This window comes from Brassica oleracea, chromosome C8 (assembly GCF_000695525.1).
Source record: "Brassica oleracea var. oleracea cultivar TO1000 chromosome C8, BOL, whole genome shotgun sequence".
Classification (NCBI taxonomy): Eukaryota; Viridiplantae; Streptophyta; class Magnoliopsida; order Brassicales; family Brassicaceae; genus Brassica; species Brassica oleracea.
Genome location: NC_027755.1, coordinates 20323528 through 20344303, shown reverse-complemented (window position 1 = coordinate 20344303; position 20776 = coordinate 20323528). Strand labels below are relative to the sequence as shown.

At 36.5% G+C, this 20776-nt stretch overlaps 3 protein-coding genes across 3 annotated transcripts; 1 reads left to right on the top strand and 2 right to left on the bottom strand.

Moving 5' to 3' along the window:
- Positions 1–718: 718 nt before the first annotated feature.
- On the bottom strand, positions 719–7311 carry LOC106307149 (vacuolar protein sorting-associated protein 18 homolog). Its single transcript, XM_013744021.1, has 24 exons — positions 7189–7311; positions 6756–6941; positions 6463–6675; positions 6248–6387; positions 5958–6053; positions 5577–5644; positions 5394–5495; positions 5132–5276; positions 4869–5012; positions 4631–4750; positions 4414–4470; positions 4274–4333; positions 4007–4114; positions 3658–3800; positions 3352–3430; positions 3190–3252; positions 2969–3099; positions 2783–2888; positions 2408–2596; positions 1974–2201; positions 1716–1871; positions 1437–1598; positions 1143–1259; positions 719–1057 (listed from the first exon to the last, which is right to left on the bottom strand). Exons 2-24 carry the CDS (start codon positions 6916–6918, stop codon positions 881–883), a joined length of 2967 nt encoding a protein of 988 aa, XP_013599475.1. The 5' UTR covers positions 6919–6941; positions 7189–7311; the 3' UTR covers positions 719–880.
- Positions 7312–7939: 628 nt separating this feature from the next.
- Positions 7940–9726, bottom strand: LOC106309568 (transmembrane protein 64-like). Its single transcript, XM_013746623.1, has 4 exons — positions 9297–9726; positions 8739–8975; positions 8439–8656; positions 7940–8346 (listed from the first exon to the last, which is right to left on the bottom strand). The coding sequence occupies exons 1-4, from the start codon at positions 9543–9545 to the stop codon at positions 8169–8171; spliced, it is 882 nt and encodes a 293-aa protein (XP_013602077.1). The 5' UTR covers positions 9546–9726; the 3' UTR covers positions 7940–8168.
- A 5665-nt stretch (positions 9727–15391) lies between these two features.
- On the top strand, positions 15392–18161 carry LOC106307546 (ACT domain-containing protein ACR8-like). The gene is made up of 7 exons (XM_013744531.1): positions 15392–15802; positions 16134–16179; positions 16300–16414; positions 16500–16567; positions 16650–17222; positions 17294–17398; positions 17492–18161. Exons 1-7 carry the CDS (start codon positions 15741–15743, stop codon positions 17846–17848), a joined length of 1326 nt encoding a protein of 441 aa, XP_013599985.1. The 5' UTR covers positions 15392–15740; the 3' UTR covers positions 17849–18161.
- Positions 18162–20776: the final 2615 nt, after the last annotated feature.

Here is a 20776-nt window from a genome sequence, read left to right as displayed (position 1 = left end):
ATGGCAACCAAAATTGAATCTGATTAAATAGGTCCTTGATGACGATGTTTTAGCTAATGTAGGGTTGAGTGTATCATTAGACTTACTTGCCAATGTGTGTTCGAATATAGTTTAACGTTTTAAGGTGGTTACACAACTAGATATTTTAGGCTTCTATATAGTTAATAGTTAATACTATTACTATCATCTTACATGCTTTATTTCATATAGAATGTAAATAAATCCAAGTTGTTGTGGTTTCGTTATCATAATTGCATATATATATATATATATATATATATATATATATATATATATAAATCTATCGGGTTAGTTGTAAAGCAAAACTTTGTCAAGAGTTTATGTTTGTATATTGTTTTCAGTAAAATATGAAAATAAGAGTAGAGACAGATAATGACAGCTTGTGAGTTTGTCATTTGGTCCAACCTATGCGAGGCTATCAATTGATTTATTATCACTTTTGTATTATTTTTATGTCTTTTTGATTCAAAGTTTTTTGTTTGCTGTTGGAATAAAGGGAAAAGTTAAATCAATGAGGGACCAAATTCATGAAAAATCTGTTAAAAGGAGAAGAATATATGCTTATATTCTAATTTCGTTACATATGATTGGTTGCTCTACATATATCTTTTTCCAAAATGTATACCGACTTTACTTTCTGTGTAACTGTAACTAGTAATTAATTTTATTTACCAGTGCTTTAAGATTGATATAATAGTCAAGAAAACATATAGACACAAGTATGTGAACAAACTTACTGTATGTTATCTCAAGAAACACTTTTAATAGTAATATTACACTCAACCTCAAAATCACATTCACAGTCCAAGGCTAGCTCAAGAAGAGATTTCATGAAAAGGAAGTCACGGTGTTACATAAATCAAACAGGCAAAGAAATGGTCCTCTGGTTAGCTAAGTTGGTCTGTGGTCGGAGGTCCCATGAAGCAGAATGTTGCGTTTCCTCAGGTTTAATAAAAGGAAGAGTGATCTCATTGATCATTAGTTCTCCACAGAATGGGCATTCACTGGCGATAGCATCATCTAGCTCTGATCGAAGCTGCCTCACGGTAAGGAAAGTATGTCAAGACATTGATGTTAAGAGAATAAAGGGAACATAAAAAATGAAAAAAAAATGTCACTACCTTGTCTGCAGTAGTTGTGCTAGTTATGGGTTCATCTGATCGATTACCAATTATATTCCTCGGCGGTTCGCTACCAAGCAATGTCAGCTGCTTCTGCAGATCGAGAATATGCTCCGCCTAGACAGATTTTTAGTATAACCAACCGAACAATGAACTGGCAATTGTTAACATTGGTTCACAAATCTCGAGACGTATATATTGCTGAAAGTAGCATCAAGCTAAAATTTGCAGTATCTAATACGCAGCGGTAAATAAGAGGGAACTTTTAACAAGAACTCATGGTTTATGACTTACTTGCTCTTCGTGTGCACAGCTTGTGACGTGTGTGATCAGGCACTGTGCATGGAAAGAATGTCCACAAGGAAAGACATAGAAAGGAGCCAGTGGTCCAGCTGAAAAATAACCATGGGCCATTCTGAAATCCCCGGTCATCGTCAAGATTTTACGTTTACAAACCTATATTACATTCAAATGTAAAAGATGTGCTGGTGATGTTGGTGCTTCCAAAAACTTTTTGAGATTGAATCGTATCCTTATATGATAAAAGGTTATTCAATCTAAGGATAATCTTACCCCGCATTCCTCTTCACGGTCGATCACAGCATATCTTTGAGTTAAGGCACTGATATCGTTTCTGATATTATCTGCACCACGTGTGGCATCATTCATCTCCTCTTTCAGTTGTTCTATTTGCTTGTTGTAATCCTCCAGAGACGAGCAAATCGCTTCCTGCACAAACGGTATTGAGCAAAATAACAAAAGCGGAATAGCAACTTTGTTGCCCCAAGACAGAGCGTTTGTGTGCTTGGAAGAGAGTACAAGTTTACTAACTTTGAAGTCATCAATTAACGCAAAGTCCGGAAAGAATGGCAAAATATCTTCAATCTTTAGAAGACCATCCGTTTCCTTGAGAAAGGCAATAGCTTTCCTTATGTTTTCCCTTTTGGCTCCTTTTTCCTGCTTGACGACATGCTTTGCAATCATCAGCCACAACTTCTTTCTCAAGTCTTCATCATCTTCAACCTTATCAGCTTCAGCCATAGCAAGCTCCGGGTCAATCTGTAAAAGAGAAAACACTTTTCAACCACTACCAGAAGAAAGCTCTAGTAAAAATGTTCAACAAAACCTAAAGAGACAAACTGGAACCATAAATGTAGTGAATTCAGTATCTTTCAGTAGCAGTTTTGTTTCAAAATATGTCAATGATCTAAAGATTAGAAGACACAAAGAAATAATACCACTTTTTGATAAAATGGATTTATTACCTGAAGAGCAAGGGCTACTGCCTCTTCATGCATAGACATCATGCTGTATATATGGACACAAGCACGACTTCTCTTTTCCTTGAGACACAAGCGCAACGCATATTTGGGATCGTAGAAAAATTCAGGACCGTTCTCTCGCCCTTTCCCAAATTTGCATTGCAGGAAACGGAGGAGAGCACTGTCATCTTCCTAAATGGATATATAAAAAGAAAACCGTTATGTATCACTTTAACAACATCTTGTCATAATCTTATAAGTGGAAACGAAGTTAGTGAGTACTAAGTAGTATCCCTCGCTGTTACTTTTCGGATTAAGAACAGGCTTCTAAGAGTTTAATGACTAAATCAGAGAAATATTCAAGGGAACCAATCAGACCTGCTTGGCATATAATGAGAGAAGTAAATTGTGAATCCCTGGATCCTCGTTATGCAGTTGGTGGACGCAAAACTCAAGATATTTTATGACTTCATGTGTCTCATTCCTGCATTTTTATTTGAGAAGTTACTGGTGAGATTAATAATGCAAGGTGAATGGATATTTAGTTAAGAAGTGGGCCATTACTTTGCATGAGGTTCGCTTGAGTAACGCATCATTGCAGTAATTAGTCTCCTTGGGTTAAGATTTTTACTGGCCATCCATGCTTCCACGGTTTCATACGCATCAAGCATAATAAGCTCTGGCGCAAATTTATACTGAAATGTGTAAAATATATTTTAGCTACAAGAAAGATTTGGAGACCACTATTTCTTTTTTAACAAAAAACTGGTGTTACTTTTACACACCTGAAGCTCATCTGAGACTGAAGATTTCTGGAGCACCTCTAAAGCTTTCTTTGCTTCCCCTTGCTAATGGATAAAGAATAAACTCAGTAGTTGAACAAGCCTGAGTAAAACCTCGTATCTCTATGGATCACTTAGGAATATAAAACTTATCACACCCATCACCTGAATATAATGGTGTATAACGATTTCATACTGCTCCTTCAGGTTTGCAAAATATACCAACTCTTCAACCCGACCATAACTACAACAAAAGAAGTAAAAAAGAGATGAAAAAAAGAAGAAAGGAGATGTTAAATACTGCAAGCAAGATATTCTAGGAGATGTGCCTGGAACAGTCTTGTGCTTAGAACAGCCTTAAAGAGAATAGACTATTCCAGAAAATAAAACACACCATCATCATAAAGGTCCAAGTTCTCTGTGGCTAAAGATAGATTGTGATATCTTTCCTGGGAGGCTTATGGAAATTACCTCTCCAGAAGTTTCATGGTGGTTGCCTCATCTAATACATCCTTGCTGTCGCTCATGAAAGCACGGAATTCTTGAATGACTGAGTGATACTCTGAGTTACGATTTTCTATAGCAGTGTCATCTTCCAAAAGCAAACGATTTATCTAAAGGCACATTCAAGAACCACACGGAAATAAGATAGATAAGCTCAGAAAGAAACCAGAAAGTAAAATCAATACGAGGAACTCTGACACTAGATCAAATGAAGTGTGAAGTATATAACATTTATTGAAGACTAGAAACCACAAAATATGTGTTTACTAAGAAGTGAGAACGGAGAATAAGTGGGGCACAGAAGTAAATGCTAAACCTTGTCCAGATATAGCTCTGTTGCCCATGTTGATATCATCGTAATTTGGCATTTATCGTCCTTTGAAAGAGTATCAAGCTTTCGCAACAAGAATGTTCTCAAAGCTTCCTGCAATCACATAAGGAATAAAAAGCGGTGAATATTAAAGCCCACATACGATACACATCTTTTTCTCATGAGCAGCAAGCACGGAAATAGAGATCTGATGTCTTGAGATGAGTTTTATATATATCTATACACAAGCAAAGATAAAACGTAAATGTTTACCAGTTCGTTTATACTAATAAACTTCAAGGTGACCTCTTCAAAAGATATTACATAATTGACCTGCAAAGAAAAACATTTAACCACGTCAAATGAATCATATCCATGTTAGAGCAAAGTAAAACAAAGGAACTAGCGATTACTTTGGCATAGAATGATGCTGCTCGTAGATATTCCTTGTTGGCAAATGCAGCTTCTGCCTACAAGACAATGTGCCCAATTCACACGTAATCAAAACAAGCTAGATTCACAGCAATACTAATATACTATGATGATAAAAGGGACTTGCAGATATGACAGGTATGCATGAGAAACATCGTCCTAGTAACTTAACCAACGGTGATGGACATCAAAGATTACCTGAACTAAATAAACTTGGTCTCTCTGGAGAGGGTCACGACAGTTTGCTAAAGCTGCAGCATAATCTTTCAAGTCTAGGTGAACCTTCCACATATCTCTGCTTTCGTCAATCACAGAAACCTAGAGAAGACATCCAAGGCCCAAAATTCAGATGAGAAAGTGTAAGATATCATAAAAATTAACTCAAGTAGTTAACTAAGATCATTATAAACGATTAGAAGCCAAACACCAAACAGACCTGGAAGATCGAATTCTGATCATACGCGTAGAAAAGGCCAGCAGAGGCATCGCTGCAAAGTCCAATAATGCCCCTCGAAGCTGAATCAGCCGATATATCAAACTGGAGCTCTTCTATGATTTGTTCACTTATCCGATTCACAACCTACCACCACATTTAAGGAATGCAGAAACCAGAAAGTAAGCACACAAATACACAAAACACATATGTAGGCAGATCAAACTGCAACGAGGGATGAATAAAACTCATGTGTCCAAACATACCTTAACCTTATTCCCAATAAGAAGCAAGAAATGGTACTCTGACAGTGCCATTGAACTAGGCTTGACTACCTCAGTGCCATCACTCAGTTTTGAGTAGTCCAACAGCGCTTTGCTCTCCACAAAGTTCTCATCACCATTTGGATTACTACCAAACAAGTTTCAATCAAGTTACAGAATGATATAATCTAAGAAGATGAAAACAGGGTAAGTATACAAAGATCCCAGCATAAAATTCAGAGGGATGTAGGTAATCTATTTCTACCTGTGCTGAGCTCCAAAATTTAGGCCACCATGATAAATTCCTGTTCCTGAAAGCCATGCAAAATGCACCGCTCTTCGTTGCTTTATAAAGAAATGTAGTTCACTGAGAGACGACAAACATTATATGTTCAGCGAGCAGGGGTACGCTTTGTGATTTCTTTCATATAAGGTGATTAGCACTTGCCTGTTTGGTATTTCACCAGGAAGTTCCATAAAACGAACTGCACGTTCTTTATAGCTAGCAAAGACAGACTGGAAGTAAACACATGGGAATTAGAAATTGAATGAAAGAAAAGCTAATTCACATTTTTAGGAGATCATAGATATGGAATCAACACGATCTAACAATGAGAGGCTGGATCCAATCTTTTTCTGTGATATCTGAAGGGAATAATAATCAGATTTCACCTCTGAAGTCCAACCATAGTTTCTAATTCAATAACATCATGGACCTGACTCTTAATCTCTAACGCTACCATTTCAATTTCAATTCATGATTATAAATTGATTTTACTGTCATGGGAACACATGTTCGAAAATAAATGATAAAGAGAGTTTAGCTTACTTCTAATGTTCCAATCCCAGTGAAGGAATAGAGTCGAGTAGGAGTTACAGCCATCACATAGAACCTCATTCCACTGCTTATGTTGGCTGTTTCCATCTACACAAAAGACAGTGATTGGAATAATAAATCCAACGAAAGAAACATGGTTCGGTCAAAGTTCTCATCCGGGATAAAACTGCTTATCAAAATCACTGAACAGAGAAAAAGAAGCACCACCAACTTAACCAATAAAATATCAACAAAAATTAGAATAGCCATAACAGCTTCAAGTCCAAGTAAAATGTTAGTACCTGCAAATCCATGAAGGCCTCAGGAAGTTCTTCTAGTTCGAACAAAAACTTGATGTACTTCTCTCTCTTATCCTTCTCGTCGACAGCCATCTCAAATAGCTGCCCATCTTGAGTGCCAAGGATGATCTCCTTAGTTGAAACTGAATTCAGACCAAACAATATCAATATCCATGTGAAATGAAAAGAAGAAACAGAAGACTCATATAACACACAACCTTCTGTTATCTGTTGCTTGTTCCAAGCCACCGCGTTAACCAGCAAGCCTTTCAAACGGCTCAACACACGCGGCTTAGGCCATTTAGCATGAGTGTAAAAAGTTTCAGCTCCTCCAACACCAGTGACCGTAGCAATGCAATGGCTACCACCAGGGTCAACAAAAACCTTGTGGATCGATTGCTCCCCAGTTCGACCAACAGAGAGATCAATATCTACAATTCAAACAAAGTTTAGTTTACATTTCACCACTGACAAGAGAAACAAGATTGTATATGGTGAAAATGAGTATTACCATAAGAACTCCCAAGTCCGAAATCATGGCGGATGATCCACCCTCTGCTTGTTCCAAGAACAATGACATCGTTTCCAGAAGCCATACATGTAATCATGCCACGATTCTTCGTGGCATATCTCTCGAGTAGATCCACCGCAAACACTTGCCTTGCTTGATCCATTTCTTCCCCCTATTTTGTTAAAACTGCAGACAAAAGAGACTTATATAAGCTTTCAAAAGGTGGTTGTCATCCAGATTTTGAGCTTTTGACCATCATCATATATCTAACTCGGAGAAATATACAAAACAAAAAACGAAAATTCACAGTTGAGCTTGAGAGAGATCAATTATGGTTCTCAATCGCAGAATCAACACATAATCACAGATATACACTCGATAATTTGCATTTTCATTAGGTTTCTACAATGCTCGCAACAATCGGAATCGTTACCTTCGTCGGAGAAGACGCCGGTACGGATTCAGAAATCTGAAGGCAAGTCGTTCGATACGAAACGGCACCGTCTTTCGAATGGCTTCCGGCGAATTTATTTTCTCTAACGAAATTCAAGGCTTAAAAGTTAAAACAACAAAACGGTTGCGTTTCGTTTTAGAATGTACCGTACTGTCGACTGTGTATTTTTGTAATTCAGTGAGTTAACCAGCTTTAAACCAGACAAACCGGATAAATGGGTTAAACTGAACGAAGCGCAACCGGAAAGAGAGACAATTCGATTCCTACAGGTATCCGGTTAAGTCTGGTTAGATTGGTTTTATTTCAGGATCATCTTGATTAAAGTGGTAATCACTAAATTAGCAAGATAGATAAGTACAAGGGCAATCCTCTGGAATATCATTTTTTTAGTTTTTTTTTTTTGTCATCTTCATTTTTTTTAGTTTTTATCACAAAAATAACCCTAAAAAAAATGACCAAAATAATCATTTTTATTTTGAAAATTTTAATATTTATTTTTATTTTTTAAAATTTGAATCTATATCCCAAAACTTCACTCCTTAACTCTAAACTCTAAATTTAGATTAGTTAATCCTAGCATAAAAATACATTTTTTCCATTTAATAAAATTTATTTTGGTTATTTTCTTCGTTGAAGACTATTTTGTGACAAAAACTAAAAAAAAAACTATCCTAGGAAATTTCTCTAAAAGTAGTTAAGTGTTATAACTCATGAGTCGAATTATAGAAAATAAAAGAACTAGATGTTCTATTGAGATATACATGAAAAAATAAATTCAAAATTCAGTTGAGATATTTACAAGAAAAAAACAGAGATATACATTTTCAAATTAATATAAGCAAAACAAAATATTTATATAATATGATTAGTTCCATGATCCGTGTTAGAAGGTGATATGTTGTGGTAACGGTGGCCCTTTAAACGTTTAGTGATGAAAGAGAGTTAAGTAGTGTGTGTTTTTATGCTGTCTCTACTTCATCTAATTGCATTGCGCTTAGCTTCTTCTTGGCGTAGACTGTGCAGACTATAGTCGCGCTCGCAGTAACGCAGAAACCAAGAACATTCACTACTATCTCCACGACCGAAAGAGTGTGTCTCTTATCTGATGCAACAGCTAGCGTTCTCAGCATTATTCCCCTGCAAATAACCAAAAAATACCAGTTCAAAGATTCTGCGGAACATGACCTTAAGAATAGAAACATAGAGATAGTTAGAGAGAGGAGATATACGTGTAGATTGAGACAAAGATCTCAGGAACCATTCCAACGAGAGAGCCTAAGATGTAAGGACCGTAGTGAACTCCAGTCGCCAATGCGCAATAGTTGTAAATCATGTAAGGGAATGGCGAGACGCGGATTAACGCGACTGCTTGAAACTGATGAAACCAGGTTCCTTCACCGGCAGCTCGAAGTATGGCTGCTTTTTTCGGGTATTGCTTCAACCATTCCTGCAGGACAAGAAGCTTAATAAGTAATAATTGCAAACCAAAGAGCGCATAAGATCCAAGTACTTAGGATGATGATGCTTACTTGCATCTTGTAGAGGAAGAGATGTCCGATCAAGAAAGGAAGTGTAACACCTATCGACGCTGCTGATAAAATCAATAAAAACCCTTTCCCATAACCAAAGGTAAGACCAGCCATCCACATGGAAGGAGAGGAAGGAAGAAGAATGCTTGGGAACAAAGCAACCGAGGCAAAGAGGAGAAGACCGAGCACCGGGATGCTGAATGTGCTTCTCACCCAATTTATAAATGGAATCAGCTCCTGAAAAATAGACACAGCAACACAAGAAAAAAAAATAAACTTCACATTGCTGATCTCATCAAAATAATGGTTAAAAAACACTATCAAACACATCAAAAAGTTAACACAATCAAACATTGTAGATGAAGAACAATAGACAGAGCTGAGACGATTCACATATTCTAGATTTGAGGGAAAGCTTCAAACTTTAGTGACTGGGCTCATAAATCATCTAGCCAATACCTTCTATACACCGTCAAAATTTAGTTTTGAATCCCTAAAACCTAAAACACGCTCAATCTAAACACACAAGAACCCTAATTTTAAATTAAAAAAACGAACCTTTTCAATCAGAAACGGAGCAACCCATTTGATAATTACAAATGCTAATACACCAACACAAGCGACGAGGGCGATCAATTTAACCCAGAACCAGACAGACCCTAACGAACATCCCGATGATTCCGCCGAAGATCCTTGCTCTTCTTCGTCCGATCCTCCTCTTAATTTCACATAATCTCCCTTTTCGGAATCCTCCATTCTCAGTTTCAGCTCAGGCACCGTCTTGTCGACGCCATCGCTGTACGTCATTGATCGAACGACGATCAAATTGAGAGAGAGAGAGAGCTAATGGGTTTTAGATTCGAAGAAGACAAAAAAAGGAATCTGAATTATTGTTTAAATGATTAGAACGGTGTCGTATTCTGCGAGATGAATGAGTTGTTAATTTGTTTACTAGCTGTTGCTCACGAAGCGCCGATATTTAGGCGCGTTGTTGAGTCGCTTGCTTTTTATATTTGCCTAGAGATATGTCGTCACCACAAGTTCATGTATGTGTTTTTAGATATTTTTTTTGCTTCTTGATAATGATTGTATCAAATAAGTGGCACAAAATCAGATGGTATTTAGATTTTTAGGGTTTATGATCTACGAGATAAAGATGGAAAGTAATGGGTCGACGTGATTAATAATGACATTCTGATTTTATATAGTTAGCATACTTTTATGAAAATGAAACGGATATTTTTTTTTTTTTGAATCTATACCGTTAAAAGAGATGAAGTCCTAAAAAATCTAGTTAAACAAGTTTGTTGGACCATTTCATTAGACTTAACTATTTATTTGATCTTATCTTATATTTCTCTAACTATATAAATACTTTACGTAATTTAAATGAACTAATTTATTATTCTCCCATAATCTATTATATAATTTTCTAACAATAAATCCTCATGAATATATAACAGATTATTCAAACATGTTTACTCTTGACGTGATCATTAACACGTATAGTTTCATTAATAGTATAAATTTTTAATGGTTTAGTTATGTTTAATAGGTATATAATTTGTATTTTAAAAATTTAAGTACTCATTTGGTCATTAGTTTGGTTTCTATTTTTCGGTTTCAAAGATATAGGATATGCTTGGTTATTTATGAAATTCAACTTAATTTTGAGTTTTTTTTTCCCAGTTTGGTACGGTTCAGTGCATCCACGTAAATATACCCAAACCTATACATTATCTTATGTAGAAATTATATAAGAAGAATTTATTTAATTTCAAAAATAAATCCGTGCTTTCTAAGCGCGGGTCAAAATCTAATATATGTTAAATTTAAAAATACACTGATTTTGCATCTTGTGCTACATGTTTAGAAATAAAACAACTTCTGAGATTCTCTAAGACTTTGAGTTATCTGGTGGAGAGCCACAAACAGAGAGCTGTTGCATATTTGAAATCACCGACTTGTCTAAATGCTAAACATTTGTTTCGAATTTGTCGGTTTAGCATGCTGACCAAGACAGAAACTGTGGTTGGAGTAGCTCCATGCCTCCTATCATTTCTTTAATGAAACGGATATTAGTTGCTTGAAAGCAATACATATACAACGAGAGAATGAGATAAACAAGACATTGAGAAGCAACAAAGGTTGATACTTCAAAGCAAATTCAAAGAACCTCTATAGAAATATAATTATGTTTCTTAGAATTTAATTGGACACATTGTCTTGTTATAAACCGATTATCTACTCAAACTAAACTAAGTTTTATTCTAATCGACCCAAAAGGTTGACAAACTTTTTTGATAATTACAAGAAAAAATTGAGGCCAACTCACCTTTTTTTTGTAAGCTGAGGACAACTCACTTTTGAATCCAAAACATAAACATACCTCATATACAGGTAGACTGCTAATCGAATCCACCCGTAATTCCATCTTGATTTCACGTCATTCTCATTACCCGCGTTGTAGTCCCATTGTTTTAGAGGGAAGTGTGTTATTGAGTTCATAAACGGAGAGTTATTACGGACCAAATCCAAAAATATATATATAACTAATTCAGCCTGTTTAGAAAATTGGTGGTCAAGTTATGTTTATCTCATCTAATCCGATGGGCTAAACATTCTGGCCAGGGAGTCTGGCCCAATGGTTTTATTTTATAATGTATATGTATATTTTTGAAAAGTTTTCCAGCCAGCGTAATAGGTTTGCAACTGTGAATAGTTCTTCATCAAATAATCTCAAGTGATGTCAAAAAAAAAAATAATAATAATAATCTCAAGAATAATAGTGAATGTCAGTAATCGACTAATCGTTCTCGGTAGATAATATAAAAGACTATCAAGCTACGTGAGAGAGAAGTGGTGTGTACCACTCCTAATTACTTGTGTGTGCTTCTAGCCTTCACTTCGTCATTACTCAACATCAAACTCATAACATGATCATGCTGAGACTTTGATAAATTTATTTATTCTTTTTCTTTTTGGCATTCTATATGAAAAAGTCAATAATGTTTTCTCACAGCAAAAGTCAAATCATTTATCTCTATACTTTACGCATTATTGTGAAACAAAAGTCAACCCGTCTCTTTGTTAATTCATTGAACACTAATAGTCGAATGGTTATGGCCTCGGTAATTAGGTTTAATCTTCACTACTCCTCAAAAGTGACTGGTACATAACATTCGGCTAAAAATTCACTTACAGTTAATGTCTAGGAGATGATTAAAACAACTATCATCTACCGAATCATATTATTCTTATAAAAAACTCTTATAATAACAAGAAATACATGTTTTGTCACGTCCGAGGAGCAACATGCCCTTTGAGAGTAATGGTGTGATCTTTGTAAAGGTTGTATAACTTAATCTTCCCGGCTATCCCTTACAATTATTTAATAATCTCTTAAATTATGTGTTGTCATATAAAGTATATAATGCACACACAGAGGTCGTGACAATATCTTCCCGACATTGGAATTTGAACTTCTTTATGATGTACAAAAAATAATTGCAAATTGATGAGATTGAACAACCAATCCGAACAGCTTGTGGACATGAAAAGCTGTCATGTTAGAACAAATATTATTCGAGCCGCAAGTTGACAAACAAACTCACTTCGATCAGATGCATACTAGTAATAGATCAGCAAATATATTAAGCTTGCGTGAATAATAATCATGATCGATATGATATTTGCCAAATACATGAAAAATTGCTTCACCTTTAGTCTTTTTTTTTTCCACCTTTAGCTAGACTAGTTTATATGCTAAATCCTAATTTCTTAGATAAGTATATGGGTTGTTACCTTTAAGTATATCACAGTGATCAACATGAATACGATGCATTATTTTCTATCAATAAAACAAAATCAATAGTCTACGACCAACTCAAACTCATAAAGGGGTTAGACTTCTTAATAGTTGCAGATAAAAAAGTCTTCTTCTCATTAGATCAAAGAGAGGGAAAACATATTGAAATTTGGCGGCAAAACACTAGCAGTCAAAAAAGCAACACCGCACATCGATAGTGGTCCTATGAAAACTAGCATGTATGAGCTGTAATGGCAGCACGTCAGGAAATTCATCCACGGGATTTTTTTGTTGGTCCATTCAACGTTTTGTTCATACGAGTTGCTCAAAAGCTGTTATTTTTTTCTTGTGGGTTGTGTTTTTTCTTTTCTTTTCTGCACATGTGTTTATATTTTCGAATTATTCTTAAAAAGTCGCATTACCATTAAATAATCATTTATCGGAGAATTAACGGCACCGACCGGGCCATACACAAATTCTCGTGGACCCTCTTATTTTAGTTGATCCTGTTGCCAAGTCTATCGTTAATGGACCTTATACGCCATCATGACCTGGCTCCCACCGGCTACCAAGAACCGGCCGTTCCTGTTTCCAGCGGAGAATCGTACAAAGTTTTCCTTTAAAACCGACGTGCAAAGAGCCAACCAAGACAAACAATTGTATTTATTTTTTAAGAAACCAATATACATGTATCATTAACAGGAAGAGCCAAAATCTTACCGAAGAGTTTCTTGTGGACGTACGGAAAAGCCCATAACTATGTTTATTTTTTTGTAGTTGTTCTAAGATTTACTAGAGTCCCACATCTGACAATTCAAAGGTCCATGGACAATATATATAAGTGTATGGGCAATCCTCCATTTATATATTGCCCATAGACTTTTTGTATTGTTAGATGTGGGACTCTAATAGGCCCCCTCGAGATGTGGATGAGAAACGGTCAAATGGAAACAGCCCAAACCCAACATCTCGGACTTACCGCAGCAATATGAGCCAATTGTACAAGCTACACAGGTAGGAAACTGTTTATAAGAGAAATCACAAGCTAGCTTTTGTGTGTGAGTCAGACTCATCACTAATATGGTATCAGAGTTCATAGTAAAAATTCAGCATATGATTTCTTTTATAAACAGTTTCCTACCTATGTAACTTGTACAATTGGCTATATTGCTGTTGTAAGTCCGAAATGTTGAGCTTGAGCTGTTTTCATTGGACCGTTTATCATCCATATCTCGAAGAGGCCTATTAGAGTCCCACATCGGATAATACAAAAGTCAATAGACAATATATAAGTGTATGGGCAATCTTCCACTCATGAGTTAGTTTTTGTTTGTGAGTTAGGTCAATCACTAATAAAGATTATTCACCAACATATTTTGATTTTTTTACACATCTGTTATATAGCACTATCCTCGGGCTCTAATGCTCGAGCCATAGTAAACAGTAATTGGCTGCCGAGTTATACAATACTAATACATAAATCGGATTTTAATACCGAAAAATCAGTCATTAATGAGTCATTAATGATAGGTAAACAACATCAACAGGCTATCAACTAATAAATGCAGCAGAAGAATCTTCTCTGTCTATTAAGCTTAACGAATAGTTAAATGCTTTTACAGCTTCGGCTACTGCACCGCACGACCAAGGATGTATGTACTTAAAATAACGACCAAGGATGTATGTACTTAAAATAATACTCCACTAAGTAGTTTTACAAAGCACTGTGCCGTCTACCGGGCCACGTATGTAGACCGTCTGTGATTATAGATCGTTAAGACATAAGTAAAATGCACGTGACATGGTTCTTGTCCTTCTGGAGAAAGTGGCCCTTACGTGGGGCATATTCGTATTTAATGCGAATGATATGATATCTGATCTTCTTCTAGATCCTTATGTGAGTGAGATAACACTTTGTTAACGCCAATAAAATCACCTCATCGACGTGATTGTCACGCGCGAAATTACTTTTCTTCCGCTACGTCTGGACCAATTAAATGTAAACACGTGACAACCGCCTATATCCTCAATTGACAGGACAGTTTTACCCTTTACGACACGCCTAGTCGCCTACGATATACACACTCTCTTGCCAGCTTTAACTGGGTCCCATAGATATCTTTCTTCTCTGGAATTTTGAAAGTGCCCCCCTCTTGAGGCTATTACCGAACATATATTAACGTGAAAGTAAGTACGGGTTTCTTAGAAGCGCGTAGCTATTACGTGCCACACGTTACGAGTGCAGGGAAAATAAATCTCATCTTAGCTACGAAGCGAGTATCATTTGACGTGGGACCATTCGGATTATGACACGTGGCCTACCGTGGCCGTTGGATCAGTGATTGTCGGAAAGGGATCATACTGGAGTGGAAAGCACGCAAAGGCAAAACACACTTAAAACAGGTGGCGTCCTAGCTGGCAGTTGAACAACCAATGGCAAAGATATGTTGACACGTGGAAGTTTGGCCGGTTGGTTTTAGAATATTTAACAGCTAATTTAACCATACCTTTTGGGTTTTATTTTGATGAATTCGTGTGCTGTTAAAGTATATGTAAAAATAAATTATTTGAACGAAGGATTAGATACATAGATATTGAAGACATTAGGTAAGGTGTAAATGTAAAAATCATTCGTGAATTTACCAAAACAAATTACCATAAATAAACTGATAATCTTAAGAGAATCGGTTGTTATGAATTAATAGTGCAGTGGATTTTACTGGGATTAAATCTTTAAAGGAATGAAAGTGGTTATAACATGTTAGGTTCGAATGAAAAAGAAATGTTAGGTTAAAATGAACTATATAAAAAATGAACACATTATAAGTTCAACTCGAGAAGACTTTTAGCATTAGAAACATGGGTGCGTCATGCTCCGCCATGTGACTTTTCTTTAATTTGAAGAGATAAAAAGTAACAAGTTAATTAAATATGTATTTGTCTGTACATATATAAGGAGTCCAGTGTATAGAAGGATTATGTGAAAGCAGTGCTCTGAATTATCTGGAGAGAGACAGAGAGTATTAATAGTCTCAGGAATCGTGAGGGAGAGAGAAACGCTTTTGAAGAGATTTGATATGCGTTTTGCTGGTCATCTTTGGTAGAAGAAGAAGAAGAAGCAGCAGCCGAAGAAGAGATTGATAACATCGGCGTTTGAGTAACAGAGAGCTTGGGAGACTGAGAGAAATATAGATATGGCGATGAAGGGTTATTTGGATGAGTATGAAAAGCTTGTAATTAGGATGAACACTCCAAGGTTTGTTTCTTTTCGTTTTCCTTTGATTTTCTTAAAGGAACATATTTCAAGATTGGAAAACAAGAATTATCTGTTTTATTTCAAAATTTCAGTTTTTTTTTTTCCAATTAAAAATAGTAAAATATTTTAAAGTTTGTTCTTTCTGTTCATCATCCTTAGAAGATTGTCCCAACTCTATTTCGCCTCTTTCATTCATCAACTTGAGTTTTTATTTTTCTGTTTGAGGAATTATCTTATCCAAACTTATTATTGATAAATCCCATTATTTAAGATAATTAAGTTCGTTTTGACGGAAAATAATCTAAAACGAATTCTTACATATAATTTACAGGGTCGTTATCGACAATGGTGTTTGTTCTTCAGCGACAATCGTCAAGGTTTGCTTTTTTTTATTCTTCTTTGTAATTATCTAAACCACATTTAATCATTAGCTTCAAACCAAAGGATTCTTTATAAACCAAAAGATTAATAATTCAACATTATTTTGCTCATCTCAGGTTGACAGTCCAAGAGGACATGGTATATTGCTAGAAGCCGTTCAAATCCTCACCGATTTAAATCTCTCCATTAAAAAAGCTTACATCTCTTCTGATGGAAGATGGAACATGGATGGTAATTACAAAATTTAATAATATTCGAATTTATAATAACTTTTACTTTATACTAACTCTGTTTTCTTTCTTTCTAATTACTGCAGTTTTCCATGTGACTGACATAAACGGAAACAAACTAAATGATCAGAGCGTCTTAAGTTACATCGAACAGGTAACCCATCTGCATAAACAATGTCTGAATTCAAGAACGTGGTTTCTAAAAATAGAATTTTTTCAATTTTCTTGTTCCACAGTCTATTGAGACGGTTTACTACGGAGAAGACATTGAAGTAAACGGTTTAACAGCCTTAGAGCTTACCGGAACAGACCGGATCGGTTTATTATCCGAGATGTTTGCGGTTCTCTCCGACCTCAACTGCGATGTAGTTGACGCCAAGCTATGGACGCATAACGGTAGAGTTGCGTCTATCATCTATCTCAAAGACTGCACCTCAGGGTCTCCTATTCTCGATTCTCATCGAATATCAAATATCGAAGGACGGTTAAAGAACGTTTTGAACGGCGATAACGACGTTAACTCAGCTGCAAAGGCTTGCGTTTCGATGGATGTGATGACGCATGTCGAACGTAGGCTTCATCAGCTTATGTTTGAAGATAGAGACTACGAGAAGAGGTCCAAGAGACATGAGAGAGATCCAATGGTGGTTGTGACGGTTCAGAACTGGGCTGAGAGGAGTTACTCTGTAGTTAATGTTCATTGCCGAGACCGGACTAAGCTTTTGTTTGACGTGGTTTGTACGTTAACGGACATGGAATACGCTGTGTTCCATGCTACTATCAACACGTCTTCAGACCAAGCTCACTTGGTATGTTTCCTACAAAATTGGTTTAAAACTTGGTGGTTTTCTTGAGCTTACTCTGGGATAACTTCTTTCAGGAATTCTATATCCGGCATAAGGATGGATCACCGATAAGTTCAGAAGCAGAGAGACAACGTGTGATACAATGCTTAGAAGCTGCAGTGGAAAGAAGAGCATCTGCGGTATATATAGTTAGACTGTTCTGAAGTTAATTGAATGGTTTGATTGTTCAACCGGTAATCTAAACCGGTTCTTTGGTTTTGTTTTGTGTTTAGGGTGTGAGATTAGAGCTGAGACATCCAGACAAACAAGGTTTACTAGCGGAAGTTACACGGACGTTCAGAGAAAACGGTCTGAATGTTACAAGAACAGAGATATCAACTAGCTGTGGCATGGCTACAAACATATTCTATGTAACTGATGCGAATGGAAATGGAGCTGACTCGAAATTGATTGAATCGGTCAGGGACAAAATCGGTTTAGAGTGGTTAAGAGTGAAGGAAATTCCATCAGTGATTCATAAGAAGGGAGATGGAGAAGAAGAGCAACAGACTAAAGCAGTGTTGGTTTCACTTGGGAGTTTGGTCTGGAAAAATCTATTCAGCTTTGGTTTGATCAAATCATGTTCTTAATGGTCTTTAAAATCTCGGGATTAACCGAACCAATGGTTTAAAGAAATCCATCGTTTGAGAGGCACGTGGACTTTTACCTTGAGAAGTCTACGTGCCTTAAAAATGAATGATTTCTCTATCGATCTGGTTTCTTTGTTAAATTTAATTTTAATTTAGGAAATTATGTTTGGTCATGTCTTGTAAATAGAGAAAAAAAGAGGAGAGGAACGATTAGAAATTCAGAAATTACTTGCTTTCTTATTGTGGGGTTTTATCGCTTAGAAAAAGGTTGTATAAAGTTTCTAAAATTAATTTTGTGTGTGTTGTTTGTTAAGTTATTAGTGGCTAACTTGAATTTTCTTGGTGGAATGTTACAACCGTAGATGTTGTTGATAGATGTCCCACAAAAATATTGCATCCATCAAGTTTTTTAAAAAGAAAGAAAGACCTATGCTTATTGGAACCTTGCATCATAAATTTCCAACAAGAAAAGGGGCAATAAAGGGAGGTAAGCCACAACAAAGCTTTCCGGTGGAGTATACACTGTTGTCTCTCTATTTTCCATCCCACGTCGAGCAGTTTTCTTAGTTTAATTTTGTTTCGGAAGAGTGGTTGGTAGAAAGCAGTAATATAAGATTTGTCACATTATTCAAATTAAATATCTTTAAAAATTAGATGTACATCTCTAATCCACGAAGAAACTTACACAAAAACACCTAAATTTAGCCTTTAAATGTATAACCTGTTTACCTTTTTCTTCTCGATTTATTGTTTTCAAAATCACAGTAGAGAACTTCAAAAGCTAGACTGCTACTTCTTAGAGCAAAGAGAAACTCACCATTGTCCGTGATGTTACGAAGATGAAAATCAAAACCTGACAACTCAAAATTCTTATTAACCCACTCGTTGTCATCTTTAAGCATCCATATGAAAAGTTGCTTAAAGAAAGCATCCATATAATGATATAAGGAGATGTAAGCTATTAATTTTTGTGAGATCGATCTTCTTCTGAATCTACTTGATCACGAACTAAGGAGCACACAAGGAAGTGTTCACCCGGTGTTCACCGCACCACCCCGTTAACTAGGAGTGGCCGCTATACTTCACCGGAGCTCGGATCGAACCAGCAATAGACTATATCTTCAACGAGTGAACTCACAGTTCGAGCCACCGTCTCTACAACTCGATCGTCTCGCTCTCTTTCTCTCTAAAGACTTGTGTTTCTGATGACTGATCTAACAACCTAATCAGCTCAGATAATCAACCTTATCTACAGCTAACCAACCTTTATAACAACCAGGATGATTAACCGTCACACGTGCACAAACCACACGCATGTGACCTATGAGAAAGAAAGCCGGTACAAATCAATTACAAACTTAAACCGTACTAAACCAGTCTTAATCTAAGCTCAACTGAAAACACCTAAACCGATCCTAAGACTTGAATATAACTAACAAATCTCCTCGTTAGACAAGTCTTCCTTATCAAGAAACTTAGACAAGATCCCTGTTCCTTTAAAATGAAACTCATAGACGTCAGAATCATATACCTGATCCTCTGTGAAGCTTCAACCAGCTCCTACTTGGAACTCTTCACCGAGCTCCTCCTTAAGTCCTTGACCGGACTCTTATGATCCTCAACCTTCAGTCTTTAGTTCCACGAAGCATTTTAAGTGCTTCATGCAACTTGTAAACTGGTAAGACCTTTGTGAATATATCTGCTGGGTTGTTCGCTGTAGCAATCTTCAAGACTTGAACTTCACCCACATTTATAAGATCTCTGATAAAGTGATACTTGGTTGCAACATGCTTCGTCCTCTTGTGAAAAACTGCATTCTTTGAAAGTGTTATGGCGCTTTGCGAGTCACAGAACACTTCTACCGAGTCCTGTGGAAAACCCAACTCCTCAGCAAATCTCTTTAGCCAGACTCCTTCTTTTACTGCCTCTGATAAGACAATATATTCTGCCACTGTAGACGAAAGTGCCACAACCTTTTGAAGAGAAGATCTCCAACTAACTGGGTTTCCTCCAACGGTAAACACCATACCAGTAGTTGACTTCCTCCCAACCAGATCTCCAGCATAATCTGAGTCACAATACCCTCGAACCACAAAGTCTCCTTTACTCTTGAAACTTAACTTTGTATCAACTGTTCCTCTAGCATATCTCAAAACCCATTTCACGGCTTGCCAATGTTCATGGACATGTCTTGACATGAACCGCCTTATGACTCCCACAACGTAAGTCAAATCAGGACGAGTTCCTACCATAGAATACATTATACTTCCTACTGCACTCTGGTATGGAATGTCCTTCATACGCTCCTCCTGTTCCTGATACTCCTTATCAGTAGGAGTTTGTAACTTGAAATGAGCTCCTAAGGGAGTAGTAATTGGCTTTGACTGATCCATGTTAAAATTTCCCAATACCTTCCAGAGATAATCTTCTTGAGAAATAGATAACTCTCTCTTGTCACGATTTCTCGTTATCTCTATTCGTATGATCTTCTTTGCATCTCCAAGATCCTTCATATCAAACTCAGAACCAAGCTCTGCCTTCAACTTCTGAACATGACTCTTGTCGATATAAGCTATTAGGGTGTCGTCCACATATAGTAACATATACACCCTTCTCATTCTGTTTGAAGTACACGCAAGAATCATACTCACTTCTGATATAACCTTGAGCAGGAACAAAATCATCGAACCGCTTGTTCCACTGTCTCGAACTCTGTTTCAACCCGTATAACGACCTCTTCAGTCTGCACACTTTATCTGGAAACCTCTTATCCACAAAACCCTTTGGCTGCTCCATAACTATAAACTCATCAAGATTCCCGTGAAGAAAACCCGTCTTCACGTCCATTTGTTGAAGTTTCATGTCATAATATGCAAAAGCTGATAATATGTACCTTATCAATACATGCTTTACCACGGGAGCAAAAAT